The 27532-nt window shown below is 47.2% G+C and overlaps 1 protein-coding gene across 1 annotated transcript in view; it reads right to left on the bottom strand.

Moving 5' to 3' along the window:
* Nucleotides 1-27532, bottom strand: part of LOC137533581 (voltage-dependent calcium channel subunit alpha-2/delta-3-like) — a 1358331-nt gene that overhangs the window by 379477 nt on the left and 951322 nt on the right. Inside the window, exon 9 of the mRNA XM_068254939.1 lies at nt 10755-10829. Within this exon, the coding sequence (XP_068111040.1) occupies nt 10755-10829 (75 nt within the window). The remainder of the gene's footprint in view (nt 1-10754; nt 10830-27532) is intronic.

The raw sequence follows: 27532 nt of genomic DNA, 5'->3' as shown, positions 1-27532 counted from the left end.
AAAGTCTATGGGCGAACCGAACTTTTTTGAAAAAAGGTTCCCGGGTTTCTGCAAAGGCAAACCACCTGAAGTTCGCCGGCGAACCGTTCTGCCCATCTCTAGTACAGAATCAGCAAACAGAGCGTAGCCAGAAAATCTGTCAGTGCAGGCGGAATACTATCATAAATGGTATAAAAGGCTGAGGATCAAGGCAGGCAGAGTTCTATCATACATGGTATAACAGGCCGAGGGTCTAGGCAAGCATAGTTCTTTCATAAACAGTATAACAGGCAATCGGTCAGGGCAGGTGGAGAGCAAGTGTAATGCGGGAAGGGGGAAGGCACCCCAAAACTGAACTTGATATAATAAGGTTACAGTGTCATGCCAGTATCACAATCAGGTCCCATCTTGATAATGATCATTATACATAAGGCATAAACAAGTTCCCAGTGTAATCAGACTTGCATACCATGAACAGCTGCCTCACTTAGGCTCTCCCCACTCAGTAGTCAGTTCCAATGTCCAGGATCACGCTTATTTCCATATCTCCGTGTAAGAGTCTCCAGTACCGGAGCTTGCAAGCTGAAGAGAACATGTGCGCACATGTGCCAGTAACAGGAGCTGTTACCCACGCTACCCCTCTCGGCGCGCCATCAGACCATCAGCTGGTACCTCACTGAATTGCTGGGCTTGTCAGGGCTTGTGGGCAGTAGCTACAGCAGGAGTGAGATACACGCCTCAACGCGTATAGGCCGTTTCCGGCCTTAATTACGTGACAACGTTGTGGAGCATGATACAGAATCAGCAAACAGAGCGTAGTCAGACAATCCATCAATGCAGGCAGAATACTATCATAAACAGTATGAAAGGCTGAGGATCAAGCAGGCAGAGTTCTATCATAAATGGTATAACAGGCCTAGAGTCGAGGCAGGCAGAGTTCTTTCATAAACGGTATAACAGGCAATCGGTCAGGGCAGGCAGAGAGCAAGTGTAATCAGGAACAGGCCGAAGTCAATAACAAGCATCAATCCAAGTATAAGCGGGCAGAGTCACAAGAACTACTGCTAGCAAGCTGCACAAACTGACAGCAATGATACTCAGGGCTGGTGGGTTTAAATAGCCAGCTTGGCACCAAAGACAAGACGCCGCGCATGTGCAAGCATGAACACACTGTGCATGTGTAGAAGTATGCGTACAACAATCCGCATGTAAACAGACACGCCTGTGCAAAATACAAAGCGTGATGATGTCACATGGTGAAGGGCTTAACACCATGTGACAAACATAACAAATGCCGGCCCTTCCTGCATGCGCAAGTGCAAACAGAGCCCTGGAGCAGACAAGAACGAGGAGAAAGCTGGTAAAGAAGACAGGGTTAATGTGAAAATAGGATAGCACTGGGGTACAGTAGAATATCGGTAGAATTACTGATATTCTACTATAGATGATACTATTGGGAATAGTAGAATAATGGAAAAACTACTGATGTTCTATGATTGGGATTTCCTTGTGCACATTTTACCAAGCGCTCCTTTGACATTTTAGCCTTGCTAGACCTCTTTATGATCATGAAAGTAAGCAAACTGATTGTGTGAAAGTGTTTGCTATTCTGTTAATATTCTTGCATATACATTGTATGTCCATCTAGTGAAAAAATGTGTGAAGTCTTTTCAGGATTTATTCCTGAATCCAAAAGCTGACACTCCATGAAAAAAATGCATCAATAAGTCTAGCACACTTCAGAATTGTTGGATAATTTACTAAACTAATGGCATGGAATGTGTTTCCTACACACCCCTTAGGTAGCAATTTTAATGCTTATTAAACACGTTCACGCTAAGACTGAATCAAAGTATGAGATGTTGTAAAAGAAAATGATTATCGTTGTTCCATTCAAGAATTACCATTTTGTACCGCGTGGCTCCTGGGCGCATTTCAGGAGGACGCTGTATTTTCTGCCAAATTCCAATTCCATTTCCTACTGAAGGGTAACCGAGAGCTTTGCAATATAATGTCACTCCTCATTATGTCTCACGGGAATCAAAGTATTGAAATGCTCAGTGTACTGTAAGAATATATCAAATAAATTGCTCAAATTTGTTTTGTGTACATAATGGTCTTCAAAATGGGTTTCACGCATAGTGAATTTTAATGAATCAGTCCAGCAGACACTGGTAGAGGACGGTGATGAAATGATGAGTTAATGGTGTGTTTTTCCACTGCTGCTCTTACAAGGGTATCCTTCCTATCAATTTTATTGCTGAATATCTGCTGCTCTTTGAAATGGATGTTCCGCTAAAGCATATAGCTGCACTCCCCAGTTTTCTTTTATGTAAGTCTTATATAAACAAGCACTCTGTGTGTTGGGCTCCTGAGCACCAGATAACGCTGTAAGAGGTTGTGACGGACGTACCAGTGAACAATGTATCAGTGCTTGGAATATTTTTCATAACTGTGATAGTAAATAGCATTTGGAGATAAACCAAAAATAAAGAAATAAGCAGACAGTCCACTACTTACAAACAGGTTCTATTCCCAGTGATCATAAGTTACATTTGTTTGCAAGTTGAACATGGTGCAACGTTGATAAATGATTTATTTTTGTAGTGTACTTTTGTAAGTGTGGATTTGGACATATATAATAAGCTGTTTTTTTATTGTTTTCAATGTATTTTTAAGGTGTCTTAACCACCCTGGCGTTCTGATTAAATCGCCAGGGTGGCTGCGGGAGGGTTTTTTTTAAATAAAAAAAAAACTATTTCATGCAGCCAAATGAAAGTTGGCTGCATGAAAGCCCACTAGAGGGCGCTCCGGAGGCGATCTTCCGATCGCCTCCGGCGCCCAGAATAAACAAGGAAGGCCGCAATGAGCGGCCTTCCTTGTTTTGCTTATATCGTCGCCATAGCGACGATCGGAGTGACGTCATCGACGTCAGCCGACGTCGTGACGTCAGCCGCCTCCGATCCAGCCCTTAGCGCTGGCCGGAACTTTTTGTTCCGGCTACGCTGGGCTCAGGCGGCTGGGGGGACCCTCTTTCGCCGCTGCTCGCGGCGAATCGCCGCAGAGCGGCGGCGATCAGGCAGCACACGCGGCTGGCAAAGTGCCGGCTGCGTGTGCTGCTTTTTATTTCATTAAAATCGGCCCAGCAGGGCCTGAGCGGCAGCCGCTGGCGGTGTTGGACGAGCTGAGCTCGTCCAGACCGCTCAGCTGGTTAAACTACTTATAACAGTTTATGCAATACCGTAACATTTAAAAACAGAAATATATCATAAAAAAGTAACCCAAAACAGGGCAGTGCAGAGGGTCTTTAAGTAGGGGGTGCTCAAATTTAAAAAAGGGTCCTCGTGCCCCCCTAAATGCACAGTAGTACCTACAAGTGGTGGAGGACCTTTCTCCCCCTTAGCCCCCTTGCCCTGCAGTGACTTGTGACCTTCACTAGTGTTGGGCGAACAGTGTTCGCCACTGATCGGGTTCTGCAGAACATCACCCTTTTCGGGTGATGTTCGAGTTCGGCCGAACACCTGATGGTGTTCGGCCAAACTGTTCGGCCATATGGCCGAACTAAGAGCGCATGGCCGAACGTTACCCGAACGTTCGGCTAGCGCTGTGATTGGCCAAACGGGTCACGTGGTTCGGACCCGAACGCGCTCTGATTGGCCGAACGTGTCACGTGGTTCGGGTAAATAAATACCCGATCCACGTCATTTCTCCGCCATTTGTCTGTGGGTTTAGCTTTGGGTAGGCAGGCAGGGTAGTTCTCTCTCCAGCCAGGCTAGCCAGGGTCCCCCGGTCATTGTGTCGCTGCTGGGAATAGTAGTACACCGCTCACCCACACTATATAGCATTGTGATTACTGCCACTCTGTGTGTCTGCTGGGAACAGTAGTGCACCGCTCACCCTGTATAGCATTGTGCTCTGTGTCGCTGCTGGGAATAGTAGTACACCGCTCACCCACACTATATAGCATTGTGTTTACTGCCACTCTGTGTGTCTGGGTTGTTGTGTCTGAAAGCGTGGCCTTCTCCTCCTGCGCCTCCTCCTGTTCCATCACGTGTGCTGCTGCTGGGTTAGCGTTTCCGGTCCCTGTTTATTGAACCTCTTATCTTTATTACATTTATGACTGCATGGTGGTAAAAAGCATGCTATCCGCACGCTTCTTGTCCTCATGCAAGGCCTGGGTTGTTGTGTCTGAAAGCGTGGCCTTCTCCTCCTGCGCCTCCTCCTGTTCCATCACGTGTGCTGCTGCTGGGTTAGCGTTTCCGGTCCCTGTTTATGGAACCTCTTATCTTTATTACATTTATGACTGCATGGTGGCAAAATGCATGCTATCCGCACGCTTCTTGTCCTCATGCAAGGCCTGGGTTGTTGTGTCTCAAAGCGTGGCCTTCTCCTCCTGCGCCTCCTCCTGTTCCATCACGTGTGCTGCTGCTGGGTTAGCGTTACCGGTCCCTGTTTATGGAACCTCTTATCTTTATTACATTTATGACTGCATGGCGGCAAAATGCATGCTATCCGCACGCTTCTTGTCCTCATGCAAGGCCTGGGTTGTTGTGTCTGAAAGCGTGGCCTTCTCCTCCTGCGCCTCCTCCTGTTCCATCACGTGTGCTGCTGCTGGGTTAGCGTTTCTGGTCCCTGTTTATGGAACCTCTTATCTTTATTACATTTATGACTGCATGGTGGCAAAATGCATGCTATCCGCACGCTTCTTGTCCTCATGCAAGGCCTGGGTTGTTGTGTCTCAAAGCGTGGCCTTCTCCTCCTGCGCCTCCTCCTGTTCCATCACGTGTGCTGCTGCTGGGTTAGCGTTACCGGTCCCTGTTTATGGAACCTCTTATCTTTATTACATTTATGACTGCATGGCGGCAAAATGCATGCTATCCGTGCAAAGAAAAATGACATTTTCTGCATTTAAAAGACAGTTTTTCCTTTGAAACTTTACAATCAATTTTCTCAAAAACTATAAGCTCTTTTTCAAATATTTTTTTTTCCTCTTGTACCCACTCCCAAGGTGCACATACCCTGCAAATTTGGGGTATGTAGCATGTAAGGAAGCTTTACAAAGCACGAAAGTTCGGGTCCCCATTGACTTCCATTATGTTCGGAGTTCGGCGCGAACACCCGAACATCGGGGCAATGTTCGGCGAACGTTCGCGAACCCGAACATCCAGGTGTTCGCCCAACACTAACCTTCACCCCCTGTCTCTCAAACTGTCGAAAAGCATCACCATGAGCCACTATGCTTGACACATAAGTTCTGTCTCATAAATGCGGGCTGCCTTCATTTGTGTGGAGTCCATCGGACCTGTCACTGGTGGCTGCAACCCCCCCCTTGTTTCTGGCTAGGGGAGTTCTTGTTGTCATGTGGGTGCTGAATGCAGATGCTGGGTGCCATGTGGGTACTGGGTGTGAGTACAGGGTGTCATGTGGGTTCTGGCTGTGGGTGGGTATCAGGTGTCATGTGGATGTTGATTGCCATATAAGATCTAGGTGCGTATACTGGATGTCATGTGGCTGCGTGGTGCAGGTACTGGGTGTGACATGGGTGCGAATACTTGGTGCCATGCCTGTACTAGGTGCTGGCTATGGGTGGGCATTGGGTGTCACGTGGGTTTTAAATGCAGGTACTTTGAGTGTGGGTACTGGTTAAGTGGGTGCTTGGTGCAGATAGTGGATGCTGTGTGGAGGCTGTATGCAGGTGTGAGTACTGGGTGCAATGTTAGGCCTGGGTGCAGGTACTTGGTGTCATGTGAGAACGGGTGACGACTATGGGGGGAAGGGGTGTGGGTGGATGTTGGGAGAAGTAGAGATCAGAAAACTTCAGTGTGGGTGCTGCAGGAAGGGGAAGTAATTGGGGGTGCTTAGGGAGGGAGAGGTCAGTTTAGGTGCTGAGGGAGGTCACTACGGGTGCTGCTAGGGACAAGAAGGGTGTCATTGGGGGAGGGAGAGGTAACTGTGGGTTCTGGGGGAGACAGGATCACTGCAGTGCTAATGCTGGGGAGGGAGAGGTCAGTATGGGTCCTAGGTGAAGGGAGAGGTCACTGTGGGTGCAGGGTTAAGGGAGGGGTCACTGTGAATGCTGGGGGAGGGGAGCGTGGGCTTATCACGACCGGGGGCAGGATTTATTTTTCACAGCCAAAGGACCTTTTAATGGGTATTGTAAAAGGGGGGTGTTTGGGCACCCAGAGTAACCCACACTTCCTGTGACTGGAGCCAAGCGTGCTGATGTCACAGGAAGTTGTGCTTTCCTTTCCCTACCATTCAGCCTGCGTAATGAGATTAAAACCTCACTATGGATATATACAGCAGTGGGAGCAGCCCCTGATCCAGAGGCTCCCTAAGTTAGCGGTCTAAAGACTGTTGGTAAGTTTATACTTTTTGTTACACCTTGCCCTCCGTGGCCTGTCCTGTTAGCTGACATTTGGTTTAGCACATACCCTGGTATTTAGATTTTATTATACTAAAGACCAGTGCTATTTTTATTTGGCTGGTACATTGCTGCAGGATTGTCTCAGCAACTCCAGCCTACGGTCCAATTCTATTATACACTGGCCAAGTTTATGTTAACCACCCTGGCGGTATTGACGAGCTCAGCTCGTCCAGGAAAAAACTTGCTGAAAGCGGTATTGACGAGCTGAGCTCGTCAATACCGCCAAGGAGATTTCTTGTTTCGCTGCCCCACCGGCTGCACTTTTCCCTCATCAGAGGGATTCCCCAGGATGGCTGGATGCCTGTCAGCACGCTGTGGGTAGCGATCTGTGCTACCCACAGCATACAGAACTAGCATCCAGCCACCCTGGGAATCCCTGTGCAGCCGGCGGGGCAGAGAATGTGTGGGGCTGTGCAGGGATTCCCCTTCTGTGCCGGCGGGTGGCTGGTGTGGGGATCCTCTCTGTGCAGGGGGCCGGGGGATCCCCGTACTGTGCGTGCGGGTGACCCTTTTGTGTTTTCGGGGGGGGCGGATATCCCCTTCTATGGGGCTGGTCTTGGCCGGTCGGGGACACCCCCTTCTGTGCGGGGGGGGGGGGGGGTGTCCCCTTCTATGCAGGCTGTGGGTGGCCTCTCCCTCCTCTTCCCCCCATCCCTCCCTTCTGATCCCGGTGCCCCCCCCCCCCCCATCCCGTGTCTCCCCCCTGTCAGAAGCCCTGATCTACTCACCTGAGGGCTTTCTCCTGCGCCGGCCTTGGTGACGTCACCAAGCCGCGTACTGTAATTACAGAGAACACGAGACTTCGCGATGGAGGAGGAGGCGCGCCGCTTCCGCCGCAGGAGAAAGCCCTCAGGTGAGTAGATCAGGGCTTCTGACAGGGGGAAGACACGGGATGGGGGGGGGGGGGGCACGGGGGATTGGGAGGGAGGGATGGGGGGAAGAGGAGGGAGAGGCCACCCACAGCCCGCATAGAAGGGGACACCCTCCCCCCCGCACAGAAGGGGGTGTCCCCGACCGGCCAAGACCAGCCCCATAGAAGGGGATACCCGCCCCCCGCACACACAGAAGGGCCACCCGCATGCACAGTATGGGGATTCCCCCCCTCCCACAGAGGGGATCCCCGCCGGCCACTACCAGCCAGCACAGAAGGGGAGCCCCCCCACAGAAGGGACACCCGGCCACAGCATTGGGGGCAATGGGGGGGGGGGGCTGAGGCACCCACAAACCTGGCTCCCTATACATATGAATCCCTAGACCTGGCTGCACATATGTCTCCTATACACCTGGCTGCACATCTGTCTCCTATACACCTGGCTGCATATCTGTCTCCTATACACCTGGAAATCATCTTGCTCCCTATATACCTGGCAAACATCTTGCTCCCTATATACCTGGCAAAACATCTGGCTAACTATTCCTGGCTAATACATCTGACTAACTATACCTGGCTGCACATCTGGCTAACTATACCTGGCTGCACATCTGGCTAACTATACCTGGCTGCACATCTGGCTAATACATCTGGGTCTTATACTCACCATTGGCATGCTGATCCCTCGTCGCGTACCACTGATAGCTTCTCCAGTGCCTTCTTTCATGTCCCTTGGCGGATTTTGCTTCTCCCTTGGCGATCACATGTCCCCCGTCGATCGGCGTTAATGGCACCAGTGTCACACAGCATCATAAAAATCTCACAGCAAACACTTTTTTTTTATTGAATTCAATACAATAACCTGTATTGTATTCAATATAAAAAAAAATGATTGCAAAAAAAAAAAATGGTTGAAAATTATTGGAAATTAATTGAACCACTTTTTGCACGGAAATCCTGGGGTAATAGAACTCCAGGGTGGTTAATTGTGGTTACGGTTTTATTGTTTTATTGGTTCTTTTATATGCACAGACATTTAGGGCTTGATTCACAAAGCGGTGCTAACATACTTAGCACGTCTAAAGTCTTTAGACGTGCTAACCAGGGTGCTAAGTAGGTTAATCAATTGAGAAATCCGGTGATAACCTACTTAGCACCCTGGTTAGCACGTCTAAAGACTTTAGACAAGCTGCTAAGTAGGTTAGCACCGCTTTGTGAATCAAGCCCTTAGTGCGTTTTTTTAACTTATATATGGATACATAAACTTAGTCCCTTTAACCTTAGTATATCCTTGCTATAGACCCCATAAGGTCCAATATACAGTAATTAGATTCATCATATAACAAAGAGTACCATATTCTTCGAACTCAGATACACAACACGCGTGTGTATGCACATGTGCCCTTTTGAATATCTATCTCAGCATATCTGTTTTTATATATGGCTTTACACCTATGATGTCTGCCCCTTTGGGCTGTTGTGTACATATATGTCTATATGGATATATGGCTATTAGGACATTTTGTACTTTTCCCTAAAGAATGCTTTTCAATATGTAAGTAATTACTGTATATTTATTGTCAGATTAACTGATGTGCATTATATCTGCTGCGTTTAGACTGTAATTATTTAGGAGTCTCGATTGTTGTGTTTATAGGCACTTTTATTGGCCTGAGGAAGTGGGCTCAGACCCGTGAAATGCGTTGATTGTGCTTTGTTATTAAAAATTATTTGTCTAAGAATTTAGTCTCTGAGGTAAGCCACCTCACTTGTTTCTTTTTAGTTGTTTTTAACGTATTTTATACAACCAGGGTGCCTCTTTATCCCCTATATGTGCTAAATCCACCCCTCAACGTCCCCCGTTAAAGGCGTACAAGCATCAGCCACAGTGTTTTTACACGAGCCTAGTGCTTCTTTTTACCAAGGAGAGCAACCAGCCGAGTTCCTGACGGACCACCCCGAGTGGCGTCGGGTCCATTGTCTCCACCTGCTGCCAGTGGTCGGTTGCCCCTAGCAACCTAGTAGACCTTTTGCTTAATTCTTTCCACAAATTGAGTTACTTTGACATATTGCACCATTGGGCTCCCATTTGCTCTCTTGTATCTTTTGCTCCAGGGTGCTCACATACCCCATTCACTTTGTGTCAAACACAAGGTCCACGGGCCGAATGCGCCACTCCTTACCATTTTATGTGGACCCCAAGAGCTTCCAATGTCCATCGTTGTAAGCAGCAAAAGAAAGACGGCACATTGCCTTCCTATCCGAAGGAGCACATAGGTGACAGCATTTCTGATTGAAACATTGTCAGCTTGAGCTGGATTGCAGTAGTAACCCATCCAATATACAGAAGTGCTGGGGGATCAATGAGGATCCGCCAGTACTTTTCCCCTTGACTGACGTTAGCAACACATACACATGTACTATCATTTTAATCAATAAAGTGTATACGCTTTTATTTTATTGTACCTTATAGGGCCTTCTGTCCAGTTGGATCTTGTGCAATAGTTTGCCTATTCCTAAAAAAGGCCCTGGTAATATGTTCAGTTTAAAAACAAAAATTAATATGATTTATAGAAAAAAAAAAAGATAAGACAAAACACGGAATATGTATATGACGCTTTCCTGGGAGACTCAAAGTGCTTCTGGCCTGCAGCCAGTCCAAGGGCAACCAAGATCATTAGGGAGCCTTGCCCAATGAGGCCTATATCACAAAAAAGTTTTAGTTTATTATTCTTCCAATGTAGCCTGTGTTATTTATAAAAAAAATGTTAGTGTGTAAGTTCTGAACTGATGGCTCCCTGACAGAGGTGCCATTTGTGCATACAAGACCTATCCTGCCTCTGGCTTCCTGTCAATCATTGGCACCTCAAACACCTAAACAAGAGTATAGCAGCAGGGTATGTAAGTATTTATTTCTCTTACTTGTCCTGCTGCTGTGCTTCCTGCCCTACAATCACTACCAAAGCCATTTCATGGTTCCCTGTAGCCATGTCACTGTTCCCAACATGTGATCATGTGGTGAGACCAGACCAGTGAGCGATGACTCACAGTTGAAACCATGAGGAAGTCCAAACAACAATGATCAGATAGCAGGGAAAGCACTGACAGGAAAGGGGAGATAACCAAATATTTACATACTCCACTATTGTACTCAGCATTGGGGAACAACTAGAGTGTAGTACAAAGGATACACTATAGGGGCAGTAGAGGGCAGTATTTAACAAACATAAACACAAAATTACATTTGAAAACATGCCTCTCCTGTTATGTGATATAAGCCTCATTGTTTCTGAAATGGGGGATGTGGCAAGCCAAAGACTTATCCAAGACATGTCTCTTGTAATGGAGTACATTCTAGAGTATTAGCTGAACACAGTTATACAATATGTTATACCATATAAGAGTCATTCAGGTTAATTATGGAATTAATTGACAAGAATTTATTTTGTTTCCATATTCATAACTAATCAACCTTACCTCTTTGTTGTTTCGGTCAGCTTGTACTAAAGTTCCATTCAGGCAAGGCTCTACATATCGAATGCCTTCATTATACTGTAATTAAAAGACAAACAGAAATTGAGATAAGAACCATAACACATATACTAACAAACAGGAAATACAGGCTGACAAAACCTATATTTTTATGGATGCAGAAACTGTACAGTGTGTCTGTGCTCTATACAAAAACAAGATTAGATGTCCAAATATATACAGGTTTAAAGTCACATTTGTTTATAGAGGAGGTCAGCATAGATGTTCCCATCACTTTGTTCTAGTAACAAGGAATTTTTTCCACTTTAGTACAAAAAATCTACATTATCAATCACTATTATTGAAGTTGTTTCGTAACTGACCGCCACTAAATATTATCTTTCAACTTTAGTATGTGGCTGTTGCAATGTTTAGGGACATGTCCTGGAAAACATGGCAGTGGTGCTCAGCAGAGCTCGAATATTCGAGTAGCTCGAATATTCGAGCTCTTTTCCAGCTATTCGAGCTCGGTATTCGAGCTCCGAATAGCTGTAGCTATTCGAATGGGCTATTCACGTACACTCGAATAGCCCATTCACTATTCGAGCTATTCGAGCAAACGGCGCTATTCGAGCTCGGTACCGACCTCGAATAGCGTCATAGCCCAGATTGATGTCCTTAGAGCCAATCAGAGGGCTCCCAGGCCCTCTGACGGCAGCCAATCACAGAGGGGGACCCTGGCCAGCCCCTACCCTATAAATAGCGGCCGCCATGTTACGTTTCTCCGTGCTTGCCTGAGACTTGTACAGAGAGAGAGTTGCTCCTTTGTGCTTTGGCTTAGCAAGAGCTCTATTGTGGTCATTTACCTAGCGTTTTTGCTCACATACACCTCCTATACACACCTATATTGTTGTTAGTTAGTTAGACATTGTATTTTAGTTAGTAGCATTTGTGTTACATAGAGACAGGCCAGCTGCTGCAGGCTTACAGCTTTAGGCCTCAGGGCCTTGCCTGTGTGGGCAGCTGTCCTCCTGTCCTCTGTTTATTTCTCTCTATTCTATATATTTCTGCTGTCCTTTACTACTGATTGTATTAGTATTGTAGTTATATACTGTAACTGTACTAGGACACTCACTGTCACTGTTCATAGGCTACTAGCTGCTCCTGCGTGTGTGCACTCACTTTCTGTGTACACACTACACACACTCTATTTCCTTCTGATAACTGATTGATTATTGTAATTGATTATTGTAATTAGTTAGTTGTACTTACTGTTACTACTTACTGTACTAGGAGTCTAGGACACTCAGTCACTGTTCATAGGCTACTAGCTCCTGCGTGTGTGCACTCACTGTCTGTGTACACACTACACACACTCTATTTCCTTCTGATAACTGATTGATTATTGTAATTAGTTAGTTGTTTGTACTTACTGTTACTACTTACTCTTACTGTACTAGGAGTCTAGGACACTCAGTCACTGTTCATAGGCTACTAGCTCCTGCGTGTGTGCACTCACTGTCTGTGTACACACACTACACACACACTATTTCCTTCTGATAACTGATTGATTATTGTAATTAGTTAGTTGTACTTACTGTTACTACTTACTCTTACTGTACTAGGAGTCTAGGACACTCAGTCACTGTTCATAGTCTACTAGCTCCTGCGTGTGTGCACTCACTGTCTGTGTACACACACTCTATTTCCTTCTGATAACTGATTGATTATTGTAATTAGTTAGTTGTTTGTACTTACTGTTACTACTTACTCTTACTGTACTAGGAGTCTAGGACACTCAGTCACTGTTCATAGGCTACTAGCTCCTGCGTGTGTGCACTCACTTTCTGTGTACACACTACACACACTCTATTTCCTTCTGATAACTGATTGATTATTGTAATTGATTATTGTAATTAGTTAGTTGTACTTACTGTTACTACTTACTGTACTAGGAGTCTAGGACACTCAGTCACTGTTCATAGGCTACTAGCTCCTGCGTGTGTGCACTCACTGTCTGTGTACACACTACACACACTCTATTTCCTTCTGATAACTGATTGATTATTGTAATTAGTTAGTTGTACTTACTGTTACTACTTACTCTTACTGTACTAGGAGTCTAGGACACTCAGTCACTGTTCATAGGCTACTAGCTCCTGCGTGTGTGCACTCACTGTCTGTGTACACACACTACACACACTCTATTTCCTTCTGATAACTGATTGATTATTGTAATTAGTTAGTTGTACTTACTGTTACTACTTACTCTTACTGTACTAGGAGTCTAGGACACTCAGTCACTGTTCATAGTCTACTAGCTACTGCGTGTGTGCACTCACTGTCTGTGTACACACACTACACACACTCTATTTTCTTCTGATAACTGATTGATTATTGTAATTAGTTAGTTGTTTGTACTTACTGTTACTACTTACTCTTACTGTACTAGGAGTCTAGGACACTCAGTCACTGTTCATAGGCTACTAGCTCCTGCGTGTGTGCACTCACTTTCTGTGTACACACTACACACACTCTATTTCCTTCTGATAACTGATTGATTATTGTAATTGATTATTGTAATTAGTTGTACTTACTGTTACTACTTACTGTACTAGGAGTCTAGGACACTCAGTCACTGTTCATAGGCTACTAGCTCCTGCGTGTGTGCACTCACTGTCTGTGTACACACTACACACACTCTATTTCCTTCTGATAACTGATTCATTATTGTAATTAGTTAGTTGTACTTACTGACTGTTACTACTTACTTACTTACTGTACTAGGGACACTCACTCAGTCACTGTTCATAGGCTAGCTCCTGCGCGTGTTTGCGCGTGCGTGCGTGCACTCACTGTCTGTAGTGTACACACACTAAATTTACTTGTGATTACTACTGATTATTGTAACTGCTAGTTGTACTTCCTGACTGTTACTACTTACTTACTGTACTAGGGACACTCACTCAGTCACCTCACCCACCAACCCACTCCATTAAAGTACCCCACTTTTCACCCGCCCTTTTAAAAAACTTTTGTCTATACGCCCAAAACATCGAAGATGTCTGGAAGTGGCAGCCAGCGCGGTTTGGGCAAGGGGAAGGGCAGCAAGGGAATCAGGAGGAGAGGGAGCAGCATTGTGGCAGGCCGCGGCCGCGCCACCATGCACAGTTCCGCAGCAGCAGCGTCAGTGGCTAACATTCCTCCCATAGCCACTGGCCGTGGACGCCTTGGGCGCCGCCCAGCAGGAGCATCTGCAACTCACGCTGCAGAGACACAGCAGCAGCAGCGTGTAGCACCTGCTCCGATTTTCCTCCAGCCGGGTCGGAAACGTCCCATTGAGGAAAAGCATGCAGACACTGTGGTGCAACTCATGACGGAGGATGAGCAGCCCGCCATCAGCTCTGCATCCGAGGCCTCCACCCTCACCACCACCCCTGTTCGCAGCAGCCGCCCAGCAGGGCCTGGGGAGGAGGCCAGTTCACCGTCAGTTGGCGACCTGTCATTCAGCAGTCTTTTGACCCCAGGCATCATGAGTCAATTGTCTGCTGTTGTTGGCGATTTTGAGGAGGAGATGCTGATGGGCACTTTGGGGGATGAGGGATTGGACAGCAAGACTGTGGCGACATTCAAGCAGCCCATCCATGCATCAGGAGAGGAGTTTGGGGGGTCCTCATCCCAGCAGGACATGTTTCAGGAGGGGGAGGATGATGATGACCCGGTGACAGACAGAGACTGGGTGCCACCACCTCCAGGGGATGTCGTCCTCAGCAGCTCTGAGGAGGAGGAGGAGGATGCTCTTGTGGGCCTTGCAAGGAGGCGCATCATTGCAAGCATTGGCAGCAGAAGTAGGCAGGTCCCACAGCCTGCTGGTGTCTCAGGCTCAGCAGCAGCAGCATCTGCCAGTACCACCACCAGCCGCACCCAAGCCCCCCAAGCCCCCCCCCCCAACCACCACAGGGAGACAGGCAGCAGCGCTTCCATGCCGTAGGGGGATGTTTCTGTCACCAATCTGGCGATATTTCACCATGCCCACTGTGTACAGCAAGTACGCCACTTGCAACCACTGTCAGCGGAAGTTGAGCAGAGGTGCAGACCCCTTAAAGTTCAGCACCAGCTCGCTCATCAACCACCTTGCTGCGAAACATTTCCACCAGCATGAGGAGTTCCAGAGACTGAAGGCATCTGGTGCTGGCAGTGGCACCACACCCATCACTGCACAGCCTTCAGCAGCAGCAGCAACAGCAGCCACCCGCCCTCCTGCTCCTCCAGCAGCACCAGCAGGAGTGCGGAAACGCACTGCTCCTCCCCCCTCTGAAACTCCTGCCGCCGACACTGAGGCCTGTTCTGGCAGCCAGTCCTCAGTGGCCTCCTCCGCTGTGTCTGCTGATTCCCGTGCCAGCAAAAGGCCACGCCAGAGCCTTTTGAGCGAGTCCTTCCAGGGGGTGGTTAGGGCTCTGCCTCCCAGCAGCCGTCGCGTGCGGCAGCTGAACGGCTTGCTGGCACGGGCCATGTGCTCCCAACTCCTGCCGTACACGCTCGTGCAGGAGGGGAGCGACATTCGTGCGCTGCTTGCTTGCGCAGCCCCAGACTGGCAGCTCCCCAGCAGACACTTTTTCTCCCGCAAGGCCATTCCTGCACTGCACCGCTTTGTGATGGCCAATGTGGAGCGAGGGCTGGAGCACGCGGTTGGTGAAAGGGTCCACGTCACCATGGACTCCTGGAGCAGCCGCTTCGGGACAGGCCGCTACCTGTCCTTCACTGTCCACTGGGTCAGCTTGGTGGAAGGGGGTGAGGATGGGAGAGCAGCAGCGGGCACAGCAGCAGCAGCAACACAGTGGGTGGTGCCACCCCGCAGGGTCAGGGGAACTGCAGCAGGTTCCTCCGATCCTCTGCCATCCTCCGGCACACCTGGCCAAACCCCCCGCCTCAGCAGCAGCGTGAAGGCCCGCCACTGCCAAGCGCTGCTGCACTTGGTCAGCCTTGGGAAGACCAAGCTGACGGCAACCCATGTGTTGGCCAAACTCCAGGAGCAGGAGAGGATTTGGCTGACCCCCAGAGGCCTCAGAGTCGGAGAGGTGGTGGCCGACAATGGGGCCAATCTGGTTGCCGCAATAGACAGGGGAAACCTGACCCACATCCCCTGTCTTGCCCACGTGCTGAACCTGGTGGTGCAGAAGTTCTTGCGCACCTACCAGGGGATGGGCGAACTGCTGGAAACGGCAAGGAACGTTGTGCGTCACTTCCGGCGCTCGGCTGCAGCCTGTGCGAGCCTGGAAGACGTGCAAAAGGAGCTGGATCTGCCACGCCATCGGCTGATCCTTGACGTTCCGACTCGCTGGAACTCCACCCTGGCGATGTTGGAGCGTCTGGTTGAACAGAAGCACGCTGTCAACCAGTACCTTGCCCTGGCCACTGTTTCCGCCGCTCAGAGAAGGGACAAGACCAGCAACATCCCGTCCATCGTCCCCGATGATGACTGGAGGCACATGAAGCAGGTGTGCTTAGTGCTGGCTCCCTTTCTGCAGGCCACTAACATGGTGAGCAGGGACCATGCTATGGTCTGCGAGTGGGTGCCCCTGGTTTGTCTGCTGAACAGGGCCCTCGATGCTTTGCTGGAACAGGGAGCGGCAGCCTTGGACCAGCAGGAGCGGCAAGCAGCTGCACAGTCCACCTCTGAGGGGGAGGAGGAGGAGGACTTGGTGGAGGTCCCTGACCTTGCTGGTGATGAGGGGGAGCAGCACAGTGCAGCTGAGTTGGTGCGGGGGTGGAGAGAGGATGAGGCTGACGAGGCAGAGGAGGAGGATGAGGACAGCAGCACTGCCGTCGATGTGCCAGCAGACGTGGCCCGCCTCTTCCCAATGGCAGCGCACATGCTGACGTGCCTGCGCAGAGACCCCAGGGTGATCCAGATGAAGCAGAGGGAGGACATCTGGATCAGCATGATGTTGGACCCACGCCTCAAGGGGAAGTTGAGCCAGTTCCTGCCGCCTGCAGGAGGAGACCCAGCGCAACAAATAAGGAGCTTGCAGCAGGCCCTTGTTGAGCGCTTGGAGGAAGCCTTCCCCCAGCCTTCCACCCCCACTGTCCAGCAGCCAGCACAGAGGCAGCAGCAGGTGCCTGCATCCAGCAGCAAGCGCCCCAGAGACCTGCTGTCTCTCAGCCATGAGCTCTACAGGACTGTAGAGGCTCCGGCAGCAGTGACTAGAGAGGAGGTGCATGCAGCAGCATCCTCCACCGGTCACAGCCAGCGCCTGACCCGCATGGTGGCTGACTACATGGGGTCCTACAGCGGGCTTGACAGCGATGCCCCTGTTGATCCCATGGAGTATTGGGTCAAGCGCCTGGAGATCTGGAGCGAGCTGGCGCAGTACGCCCTGGAAGTGCTGTCCTGCCCCCCTTCCAGCGTGCTGTCCGAGCGCTGCTTCAGTGCAGCTGGTGGTGTGGTCACCGAGAAACGCTCACGTCTGTCTCACAAGTCTGTGGACAGACTGACGTTTCTCAAGATGAACCAGGCGTGGGTGGAAGGCGAGTTCCTGGCCCCTGTTGTCGGCGAGAGGGGGACATGAACTGGCTAAGAACCATCGTTAATGTGCCTTACCACCCTTTACCACCTCCTGGCTCCTGCTCACTAAGCCAGCCTGGTTCACTTTGACTATTACGTCGCCTGCAGCCACACATTTTACACCTACAGTGGGCTGCTGTGTACTGCCCTTCTGCTGTCTGTCTGTGTTTCCCACTGCCAGGGTACACAGATTTACCTTCTGCTGCCACTCTGCCACCAGCTATTACGTCAAACAATAGCTATATATCTGTGTAATTTGTTTTACAAACAAAACCAAAAAACCATTAAAAAAAAAAAAGGTTTAATTTTTCTGAGGTGCCCGGGTTGAAAACTGTGTTGTCCCAGTTGTGTATTGGACACGATGTGGGCTGCACGACCGCTGTCTGGGACCTCCTGTTGTGTTCATTTACGGCCTGGTATCACCGCTAGGTACCAGGGCTATTATGTCACGCTGCCTGCCTGCTGCCACACTCACACTACTCCTCCATTCCTCCTGCTGCTGCTGTCTGTCTGTGTTTCCCACTGCCAGGGTACACAGAATTACCTTCTGCTGCCAGTCTGCCACCAGCTATTACGTCAAACAATAGCTGCACACATAATTACTCCTCCATTCCTCCTGCTGCTGCTGCTGCTGTCTGTCTGTCTGTGTTTCCCACTGCCAGGGTACACAGAATTAGCTTCTGCTGCCACTCTGCCACCAGCTATTACGTCAAACAATAGCTGCTCACATTACTCCTCCATTCCTCCTGCTGCTGCTGCTGTCTGTCTGTGTTTCCCACTGCCAGGGTACACAGATTTACCTTCTGCTGCCACTCTGCCACCAGCTATTACGTAAAAAAATAGCTATATCTGTGTAATTGGTTGTAAAAACAAAACAAAAAAAACCAAAAAAAAAAAGGTTTAATTTTTCTGAGGTGCCCGGGTTGAAAACTGTGTTGTCCCAGTTGTGTATTGGACACAATGTGGGCTGCACGACCGCTGTCTGGGACCTCCTGTTGTGTTCATTTACGGCCTGGTATCACCGCTAGGTACCAGGGCTATTATGTCACGCTGCCTACCTGCTGCCACACTCACACTACTCCTCCATTCCTCCTGCTGATGCTGCTGTCTGTCTGTGTTTCCCACTGCCAGGGTACACAGAATTAGCTTCTGCTGCCACTCTGCCACCAGCTATTACGTCAAACAATAGCTGCTCACATTACTCCTCCATTCCTCCTGCTGCTGCTCCTGTCTGTCTGTGTTTCCCACTGCCAGGGTACACAGATTTACCTTCTGCTGCCACTCTGCCACCAGCTATTACGTCAAAAAATAGCTATATCTGTGTAATTGGTTGTAAAAACAAAACAAAAAAAACAAAAAAAAAAAAGGTTTAATTTTTCTGAGGTGCCCGGGTTGAAAACTGTGTTGTCCCAGTTGTGTATTGGACACGATGTGGGCTGCACGACCGCTGTCTGGGACCTCCTGTTGTGTTCATTTACGGCCTGGTTTCACCGCTAGGTACCAGGGCTATTATGTCACGTTGCCTGCCTGCTGCCACACTCACACTACTCCTCCATTCCTCCTGCTGCTGCTGTCTGTCTGTGTTTCCCACTGCCAGGGTACACAGAATTACCTTCTGCTGCCAGTCTGCCACCAGCTATTACGTCAAACAATAGCTGCACACATAATTACTCCTCCATTCCTCCTGCTGCTGCTGCTGCTGTCTGTCTGTCTGTGTTTCCCACTGCCAGGGTACACAGAATTAGCTTCTGCTGCCACTCTGCCACCAGCTATTACGTCAAACAATAGCTGCTCACATTACTCCTCCATTCCTCCTGCTGCTGCTGCTGTCTGTCTGTGTTTCCCACTGCCAGGGTACACAGATTTACCTTCTGCTGCCACTCTGCCACCAGCTATTACGTCAAAAAATAGCTATATCTGTGTAATTGGTTGTAAAAACAAAACAAAAAAAACCAAAAAAAAAAGGTTTAATTTTTCTGAGGTGCCCGGGTTGAAAACTGTGTTGTCCCAGTTGTGTATTGGACACAATGTGGGCTGCACGACCGCTGTCTGGGACCTCCTGTTGTGTTCATTTACGGCCTGGTATCACCGCTAGGTACCAGGGCTATTATGTCACGCTGCCTACCTGCTGCCACACTCACACTACTCCTCCATTCCTCCTGCTGATGCTGCTGTCTGTCTGTGTTTCCCACTGCCAGGGTACACAGAATTAGCTTCTGCTGCCACTCTGCCACCAGCTATTACGTCAAACAATAGCTGCTCACATTACTCCTCCATTCCTCCTGCTGCTGCTGCTGCTGTCTGTCTGTGTTTCCCACTGCCAGGGTACACAGATTTACCTTCTGCTGCCACTCTGCCACCAGCTATTACGTCAAAAAATAGCTATATCTGTGTAATTGGTTGTAAAAACAAAACAAAAAAAACCAAAAAAAAAAAGGTTTAATTTTTCTGAGGTGCCCGGGTTGAAAACTGTGTTGTCCCAGTTGTGTATTGGACACGATGTGGGCTGCACGACCGCTGTCTGGGACCTCCTGTTGTGTTCATTTACGGCCTGGTTTCACCGCTAGGTACCAGGGCTATTATGTCACGTTGCCTGCCTGCTGCCACACTCACACTACTCCTCCATTCCTCCTGCTGCTGCTGTCTGTCTGTGTTTCCCACTGCCAGGGTACACAGAATTACCTTCTGCTGCCAGTCTGCCACCAGCTATTACGTCAAACAATAGCTGCACACATAATTACTCCTCCATTCCTCCTGCTGCTGCTGCTGCTGTCTGTCTGTCTGTGTTTCCCACTGCCAGGGTACACAGAATTAGCTTCTGCTGCCACTCTGCCACCAGCTATTACGTCAAACAATAGCTGCTCACATTACTCCTCCATTCCTCCTGCTGCTGCTGCTGTCTGTCTGTGTTTCCCACTGCCAGGGTACACAGATTTACCTTCTGCTGCCACTCTGCCACCAGCTATTACGTCAAAAAATAGCTATATCTGTGTAATTGGTTGTAAAAACAAAACAAAAAAAACCAAAAAAAAAAAGGTTTAATTTTTCTGAGGTGCCCGGGTTGAAAACTGTGTTGTCCCAGTTGTGTATTGGACACAATGTGGGCTGCACGACCGCTGTCTGGGACCTCCTGTTGTGTTCATTTACGGCCTGGTATCACCGCTAGGTACCAGGGCTATTATGTCACGCTGCCTACCTGCTGCCACACTCACACTACTCCTCCATTCCTCCTGCTGATGCTGCTGTCTGTCTGTGTTTCCCACTGCCAGGGTACACAGAATTAGCTTCTGCTGCCACTCTGCCACCAGCTATTACGTCAAACAATAGCTGCTCACATTACTCCTCCATTCCTCCTGCTGCTGCTGCTGTCTGTCTGTGTTTCCCACTGCCAGGGTACACAGATTTACCTTCTGCTGCCACTCTGCCACCAGCTATTACGTCAAAAAATAGCTATATCTGTGTAATTGGTTGTAAAAACAAAACAAAAAAAACCAAAAAAAAAAGGTTTAATTTTTCTGAGGTGCCCGGGTTGAAAACTGTGTTGTCCCAGTTGTGTATTGGACACGATGTGGGCTGCACGACCGCTGTCTGGGACCTCCTGTTGTGTTCATTTACGGCCTGGTTTCACCGCTAGGTACCAGGGCTATTATGTCACGTTGCCTGCCTGCTGCCACACTCACACTACTCCTCCATTCCTCCTGCTGCTGCTGTCTGTCTGTGTTTCCCACTGCCAGGGTACACAGAATTACCTTCTGCTGCCAGTCTGCCACCAGCTATTACGTCAAACAATAGCTGCACACATAATTACTCCTCCATTCCTCCTGCTGCTGCTGCTGCTGTCTGTCTGTCTGTGTTTCCCACTGCCAGGGTACACAGAATTAGCTTCTGCTGCCACTCTGCCACCAGCTATTACGTCAAACAATAGCTGCTCACATTACTCCTCCATTCCTCCTGCTGCTGCTGCTGTCTGTCTGTGTTTCCCACTGCCAGGGTACACAGATTTACCTTCTGCTGCCACTCTGCCACCAGCTATTACGTCAAAAAATAGCTATATCTGTGTAATTGGTTGTAAAAACAAAACAAAAAAAAAACAAAAAAAAAAGGTTTAATTTTTCTGAGGTGCCCGGGTTGAAAACTGTGTTGTCCCAGTTGTGTATTGGACACAATGTGGGCTGCACGACCGCTGTCTGGGACCTCCTGTTGTGTTCATTTACGGCCTGGTATCACCGCTAGGTACCAGGGCTATTATGTCACGCTGCCTACCTGCTGCCACACTCACACTACTCCTCCATTCCTCCTGCTGATGCTGCTGTCTGTCTGTGTTTCCCACTGCCAGGGTACACAGAATTAGCTTCTGCTGCCACTCTGCCACCAGCTATTACGTCAAACAATAGCTGCTCACATTACTCCTCCATTCCTCCTGCTGCTGCTGCTGTCTGTCTGTGTTTCCCACTGCCAGGGTACACAGATTTACCTTCTGCTGCCACTCTGCCACCAGCTATTACGTCAAAAAATAGCTATATCTGTGTAATTGGTTGTAAAAACAAAACAAAAGAAACCAAAAAAAAAAAAGGTTTAATTTTTCTGAGGTGCCCGGGTTGAAAACTGTGTTGTCCCAGTTGTGTATTGGACACGATGTGGGCTGCACGACCGCTGTCTGGGACCTCCTGTTGTGTTCATTTACGGCCTGGTTTCACCGCTAGGTACCAGGGCTATTATGTCACGTTGCCTGCCTGCTGCCACACTCACACTACTCCTCCATTCCTCCTGCTGCTGCTGTCTGTCTGTGTTTCCCACTGCCAGGGTACACAGAATTACCTTCTGCTGCCAGTCTGCCACCAGCTATTACGTCAAACAATAGCTGCACACATAATTACTCCTCCATTCCTCCTGCTGCTGCTGCTGCTGTCTGTCTGTCTGTGTTTCCCACTGCCAGGGTACACAGAATTAGCTTCTGCTGCCACTCTGCCACCAGCTATTACGTCAAACAATAGCTGCTCACATTACTCCTCCATTCCTCCTGCTGCTGCTGCTGTCTGTCTGTGTTTCCCACTGCCAGGGTACACAGATTTACCTTCTGCTGCCACTCTGCCACCAGCTATTACGTCAAAAAATAGCTATATCTGTGTAATTGGTTGTAAAAACAAAACAAAAAAAACCAAAAAAAAAAGGTTTAATTTTTCTGAGGTGCCCGGGTTGAAAACTGTGTTGTCCCAGTTGTGTATTGGACACAATGTGGGCTGCACGACCGCTGTCTGGGACCTCCTGTTGTGTTCATTTACGGCCTGGTATCACCGCTAGGTACCAGGGCTATTATGTCACGCTGCCTACCTGCTGCCACACTCACACTACTCCTCCATTCCTCCTGCTGATGCTGCTGTCTGTCTGTGTTTCCCACTGCCAGGGTACACAGAATTAGCTTCTGCTGCCACTCTGCCACCAGCTATTACGTCAAACAATAGCTGCTCACATTACTCCTCCATTCCTCCTGCTGCTGCTGCTGTCTGTCTGTGTTTCCCACTGCCAGGGTACACAAATTTACCTTCTGCTGCCACTCTGCCACCAGCTATTACGTCAAAAAATAGCTATATCTGTGTAATTGGTTGTAAAAACAAAACAAAAAAAACCAAAAAAAAAAAGGTTTAATTTTTCTGAGGTGCCCGGGTTGAAAACTGTGTTGTCCCAGTTGTGTATTGGACATGATGTGGGCTGCACGACCGCTGTCTGGGACCTCCTGTTGTGTTCATTTATGGCCTGGTATCACCGCTAGGTACCAGGGCTATTATGTCACGCTGCCTGCCTGCTGCCACACTCACACTACTCCTCCATTCCTCCTGCTGCTGCTGTCTGTCTGTGTTTCCCACTGCCAGGGTACACAGAATTACCTTCTGCTGCCAGTCTGCCACCAGCTATTACGTCAAACAATAGCTGCACACATAATTACTCCTCCATTCCTCCTGCTGCTGCTGCTGCTGTCTGTCTGTCTGTGTTTCCCACTGCCAGGGTACACAGATTTACCTTCTGCTGCCACTCTGCCACCAGCTATTACGTCAAAAAATAGCTATATCTGTGTAATTTGTTGTAAAAACAAAACAAAACAAAAAAAAAACAAAAAAAGGTTTAATTTTTCTGAGGTGCCCGGGTTGAAAACTGTGTTGTCCCAGTTGTGTATTGGACACAATGTGGGCTGCACGACCGCTGTCTGGGACCTCCTGCCTGCTGTGTTTATTTACAGCCCTGGTATCACCGCTAGGTACCAGGGCTATTATGTCACGCTGCCTGCCTCATTGACTGCCTGCTGCCACACACTCATCCTCCTCCTCCTGCTGCTGAATTTACCTCCTGCTGTCTGTGTGTTTCCACTGCCAGGGAGCACATACAATGGCGCTTCCAACATGCGTGCGCCACCAGCTATTTGTTACGCTCAAAAATAGCTGCATTTCTTAAAAAAAAAAAATTTGAAAAGAGAAATAAGTGAAGAAGAAGACGATATTGAAGAAGAAGAAGAAGAAGAAGAAGAAGAAGAAGAAGAAGAAGAAGAAGAAGAAGAAGAAGAAGAAGAAGAAGAAGAAGATGAAGAAGATGAAGAAGAAGAAGATGAAGAAGATGAAGAAGATGAAGATGAAGAAGATGAAGACGAAGAAGATGATGAAGAAGAAGAAGAAGATGAAGAAGAAGAAGAAGATGAAGAAGAAGAAGAAGAAGAAGAAGAAGAAGAAGAAGAAGAAGAAGAAGAAGAAGAAGAAGAAGAAGAAGAAGAAGAAGAAGAAGAAGAAGAAGAAGAAGAAGAAGAAGAAGATGAAGAAGAAGATGAAGAAGATGAAGAAGATGAAGAAGAAGATGAAGAAGATGAAGAAGATGAAGAAGAAGATGAAGAAGATGAAGAAGAAGAAGATGAAGAAGAAGAAGAAGAAGATGAAGAAGATGAAGAAGATGAAGAAGAAGAAGATGAAGAAGATGAAGAAGAAGATGAAGAAGATGAAGAAGAAGATGAAGAAGATGAAGAAGATGAAGAAAAAGAAGATGAAGAAGAAGAAGATGATGATGAAGAAGATGAAGAAGAAGAAGAAGACAATATAAAAGAAGAAGAAGATATAGAAGAAGATATAGAAGAAGAAGATATAGAAGAAGAAGATATAGAAGAAGAAGAAGAAGATATAGAAGATAAAGAAGAAGAAGAAGAAGTATATACAGTACTGAACAAATTTCTGGACACAACTTCTCTTTTCAACTTTTTTTTTTTAAAGGAACATCCCCACATAATCACTTGCTGTTGTTACTTGGAAAAAAAGAGGTTTCTTGCATCATTCACCCTCAAAACAAGTGTTGGAAGCTATTTAAGGCCATTTCGAATAGTCAGCTCGAATAATGAGCTCGAATACCGACTCGAATAGTGAGCTCGAATTCCGAGGTCGAATCGAATAGTAAAAATTATTCGACTCGAATATTCGACTGACCTCGAATAATTTACTATTCGAATTCGACCTAACTCGAATTTTGAAAAGGGGTATTTGAGCACCACTGAAACATGGCAGCAGTGTGAGAGATGACCAGAATTCTCCTCTCCAAGGATGGTTGGAAATGGCAATTTCCAATTCTGCCGAAATTCCAATTTCCGTCAATGTTTTTCCAATTTTCCAATTCCCAATGTATCTTTTTTGTCACATTTTACATTGTCTGATTGCCTAAATACTTCCAAGTTGATTCGGAAGCATTGGACTAATCAGACAATGCAGAATTTTACCGACGTAATCAGAATGCCACAAAAATTTTAGGCCAATCACAAGACTCAGGAATACTCAATATTCAAGTCTTGTATTTGAGTCTAAGATTTCCACGGTAAACCGATATTTGCAGAAATATTCTGCATTCTCTGATTGGTCCAATGCTTCCAAGTTTTGGTTGGGCTAAAATTAATGTGTTGTGGTAAATCCACAGAAATCCGATTTCCATTTTCTGATTTCCTAGTTGGAAATTTAAATTCCACGTAATCTGAATGAGCATCCCTACTCCTCTCCCATTGGTTTATAAGGCTTTGCAAACCAAGAAATAAATGCACAGCTCCCTTTGGAAAAGTCTTTCCACAAGGTGGAGTGTTCCTCATATATTAAAGAGTAACTGTCGGGCATAAAATCAAAAATCAATTCTTTATTTTTATCTGGTAAACAAGTAATAAGGATGCTAATCAGGCAATCCAAAAGTTAAAATCACTATTACTTTTCTTGTTGATAAATTATCATCCCCCAGTTTACATGACTCTTATTTGGTACACATAAAATTTGGTACACAAAAGAGAAGTTGCAGGGCATGCTGGGTTGTCTTTTTTTGCTTCTCTATTTCCCCTCAGACTTAACTAATGCAGCCTGATTGGCTGTAGCCTCTCTCCCTAATGTTTTCCCCTCCCACACCTCTGTTCCTCTCTGATTGGCCAAAATTTCTCAGGCTGAAACAATGCATTTTCTATAGTGAAGGGTGGGCAAATCAGGCAGAGGAGACTAAGGGCGGATATTACATCACGACTGACTTCAAAATAGCGACAGTAAATATGGAAACTGTTTAGAATAGGATTCTCTACTTTTCCTTTATAAAATTCACAGGAATCATAACATGGACAGTGCAATACATATGTTATGTAAGTAGAACAAGTATTTATCTACTTATATATTTGGTTTTTTTCCTGAGATAGTATGGCTGACAGCTCCTCTTTAAAGTAAACCTAAAGCAAAAATAAATGTATAAGAAAATGAACTGTATGTGTAGTACAGCTAAGAAATAGAACATTAGTAGCAAAGAAAAGCGTCTAATATTGTTTTCCAGTACAGGAAGAGTTAAGAAACTTCGGTTATCTATGCAAAAGATCTTCTCTGGCCTCTCTAACCCAACTTGGGGTGAAGACAGTCCTCTTTTCTGAAACATCTCAAGATTTGAATGCAGGAAAGTTCAAAAGGTCATTAGCTCTGCTCGGTTTCATAGTTTAAATTACAGAGTGTGGTTTTTGAACTACAAATATGACTGAATGATGCAATGTTATATAAAAAAAGCCATATAACTGAAAATAAAAATAAGAGACTCTTTTCTTTGCTACAAATGTTCTATTTCTTATCTGTACTACACATAAAATTCATTATATCATATTTTTTTATTTTTTTCACTTCAGGTTTGCTTTAAAGAGACTCTGTAATACCCCCTCCCCCCTCCCTGGGGGGATACTTACCTCGGGAGGGGGAAGCCTCAGGGTCCCAATGAGGCTTCCCTGACCTCTGAAGCATGCAGGAATCCAGCGTTGGCTCCCCCAAAACCTCCACCTATCCACACCGGACAAGCTTGACAAGGCTTGATATATTTACTTCGCCGGGATCCAGCACAGGTGCAGCAGCGGCTCTTCATTCGGGCTAGGTGAAAATAGCCAAGCCCGACTGTATCCCCTCTATTGTGCAGGCACAAAGGACTCGCGCCTTTTCAGTAGAGCAGATCAATCGGGTTCGGCTATTTCCGCCTTAACCCGAAGGAAGAGCGGCTACTGTGCAGGATCGCGGTAGGTAAATATTTACCTCGCCGCAATTCGGGGGTCCCAGCAGGGCTATGGAGGGACAGAGGAGGATGGGGGAAGCCTCGTTAGGATCTAGAGGCTTCCCCCTCCCGAGGTAAGTACCCCCCAGGGGACTTTTTTTAAATACAGATTTTCTTTAACCAATTAACCTCCCTGGACGTAAAAGTGGTGCCCGATCACTGATTCCTCTCCCCCGCAGAAAAAGCGACAGCTTCTCTCGGAAGCTTCGCTTTTTCTGGCTCTAGCGTCCCTCTAAGCGTACATGTTACGCTTAGAGTGACGTCACTAAACAAACTCATCGCTGCCATCTTGTGGCCAAAAAGTAAAACTACACCTAAATGTAAAAAAATATTAAAAAAACAAAAACATTACAATAAAAAAATGTAAATAGTTACCTAAGGGTCTAAACTTTTTAAGTATAAAAGTAAAGATGAAATATTTCTATTTTTTTTTTTTTTTTATTATAAGCTTGTAAATAGTGATGGATGCAAAATGGAAAAAATGCACTTTTATTTCCAAATAAAATATTGTCGCCATACATTGTGATAGGGACATAATTTAAATTATGTAATAACTGGGACAAATAGGCAAATACAATACATGGGTTTTAATTATGGAGGCATGTATTATTTTAAAACTATAATGGCCAAAAACTGAGAAATAATAATT

Source organism: Hyperolius riggenbachi, chromosome 9 (genome assembly GCF_040937935.1).
Source record: "Hyperolius riggenbachi isolate aHypRig1 chromosome 9, aHypRig1.pri, whole genome shotgun sequence".
Taxonomy (NCBI): Eukaryota; Metazoa; Chordata; class Amphibia; order Anura; family Hyperoliidae; genus Hyperolius; species Hyperolius riggenbachi.
Note: the sequence above shows the minus strand (reverse complement) of the source record. Positions and strands in the feature narration are given on the sequence as shown.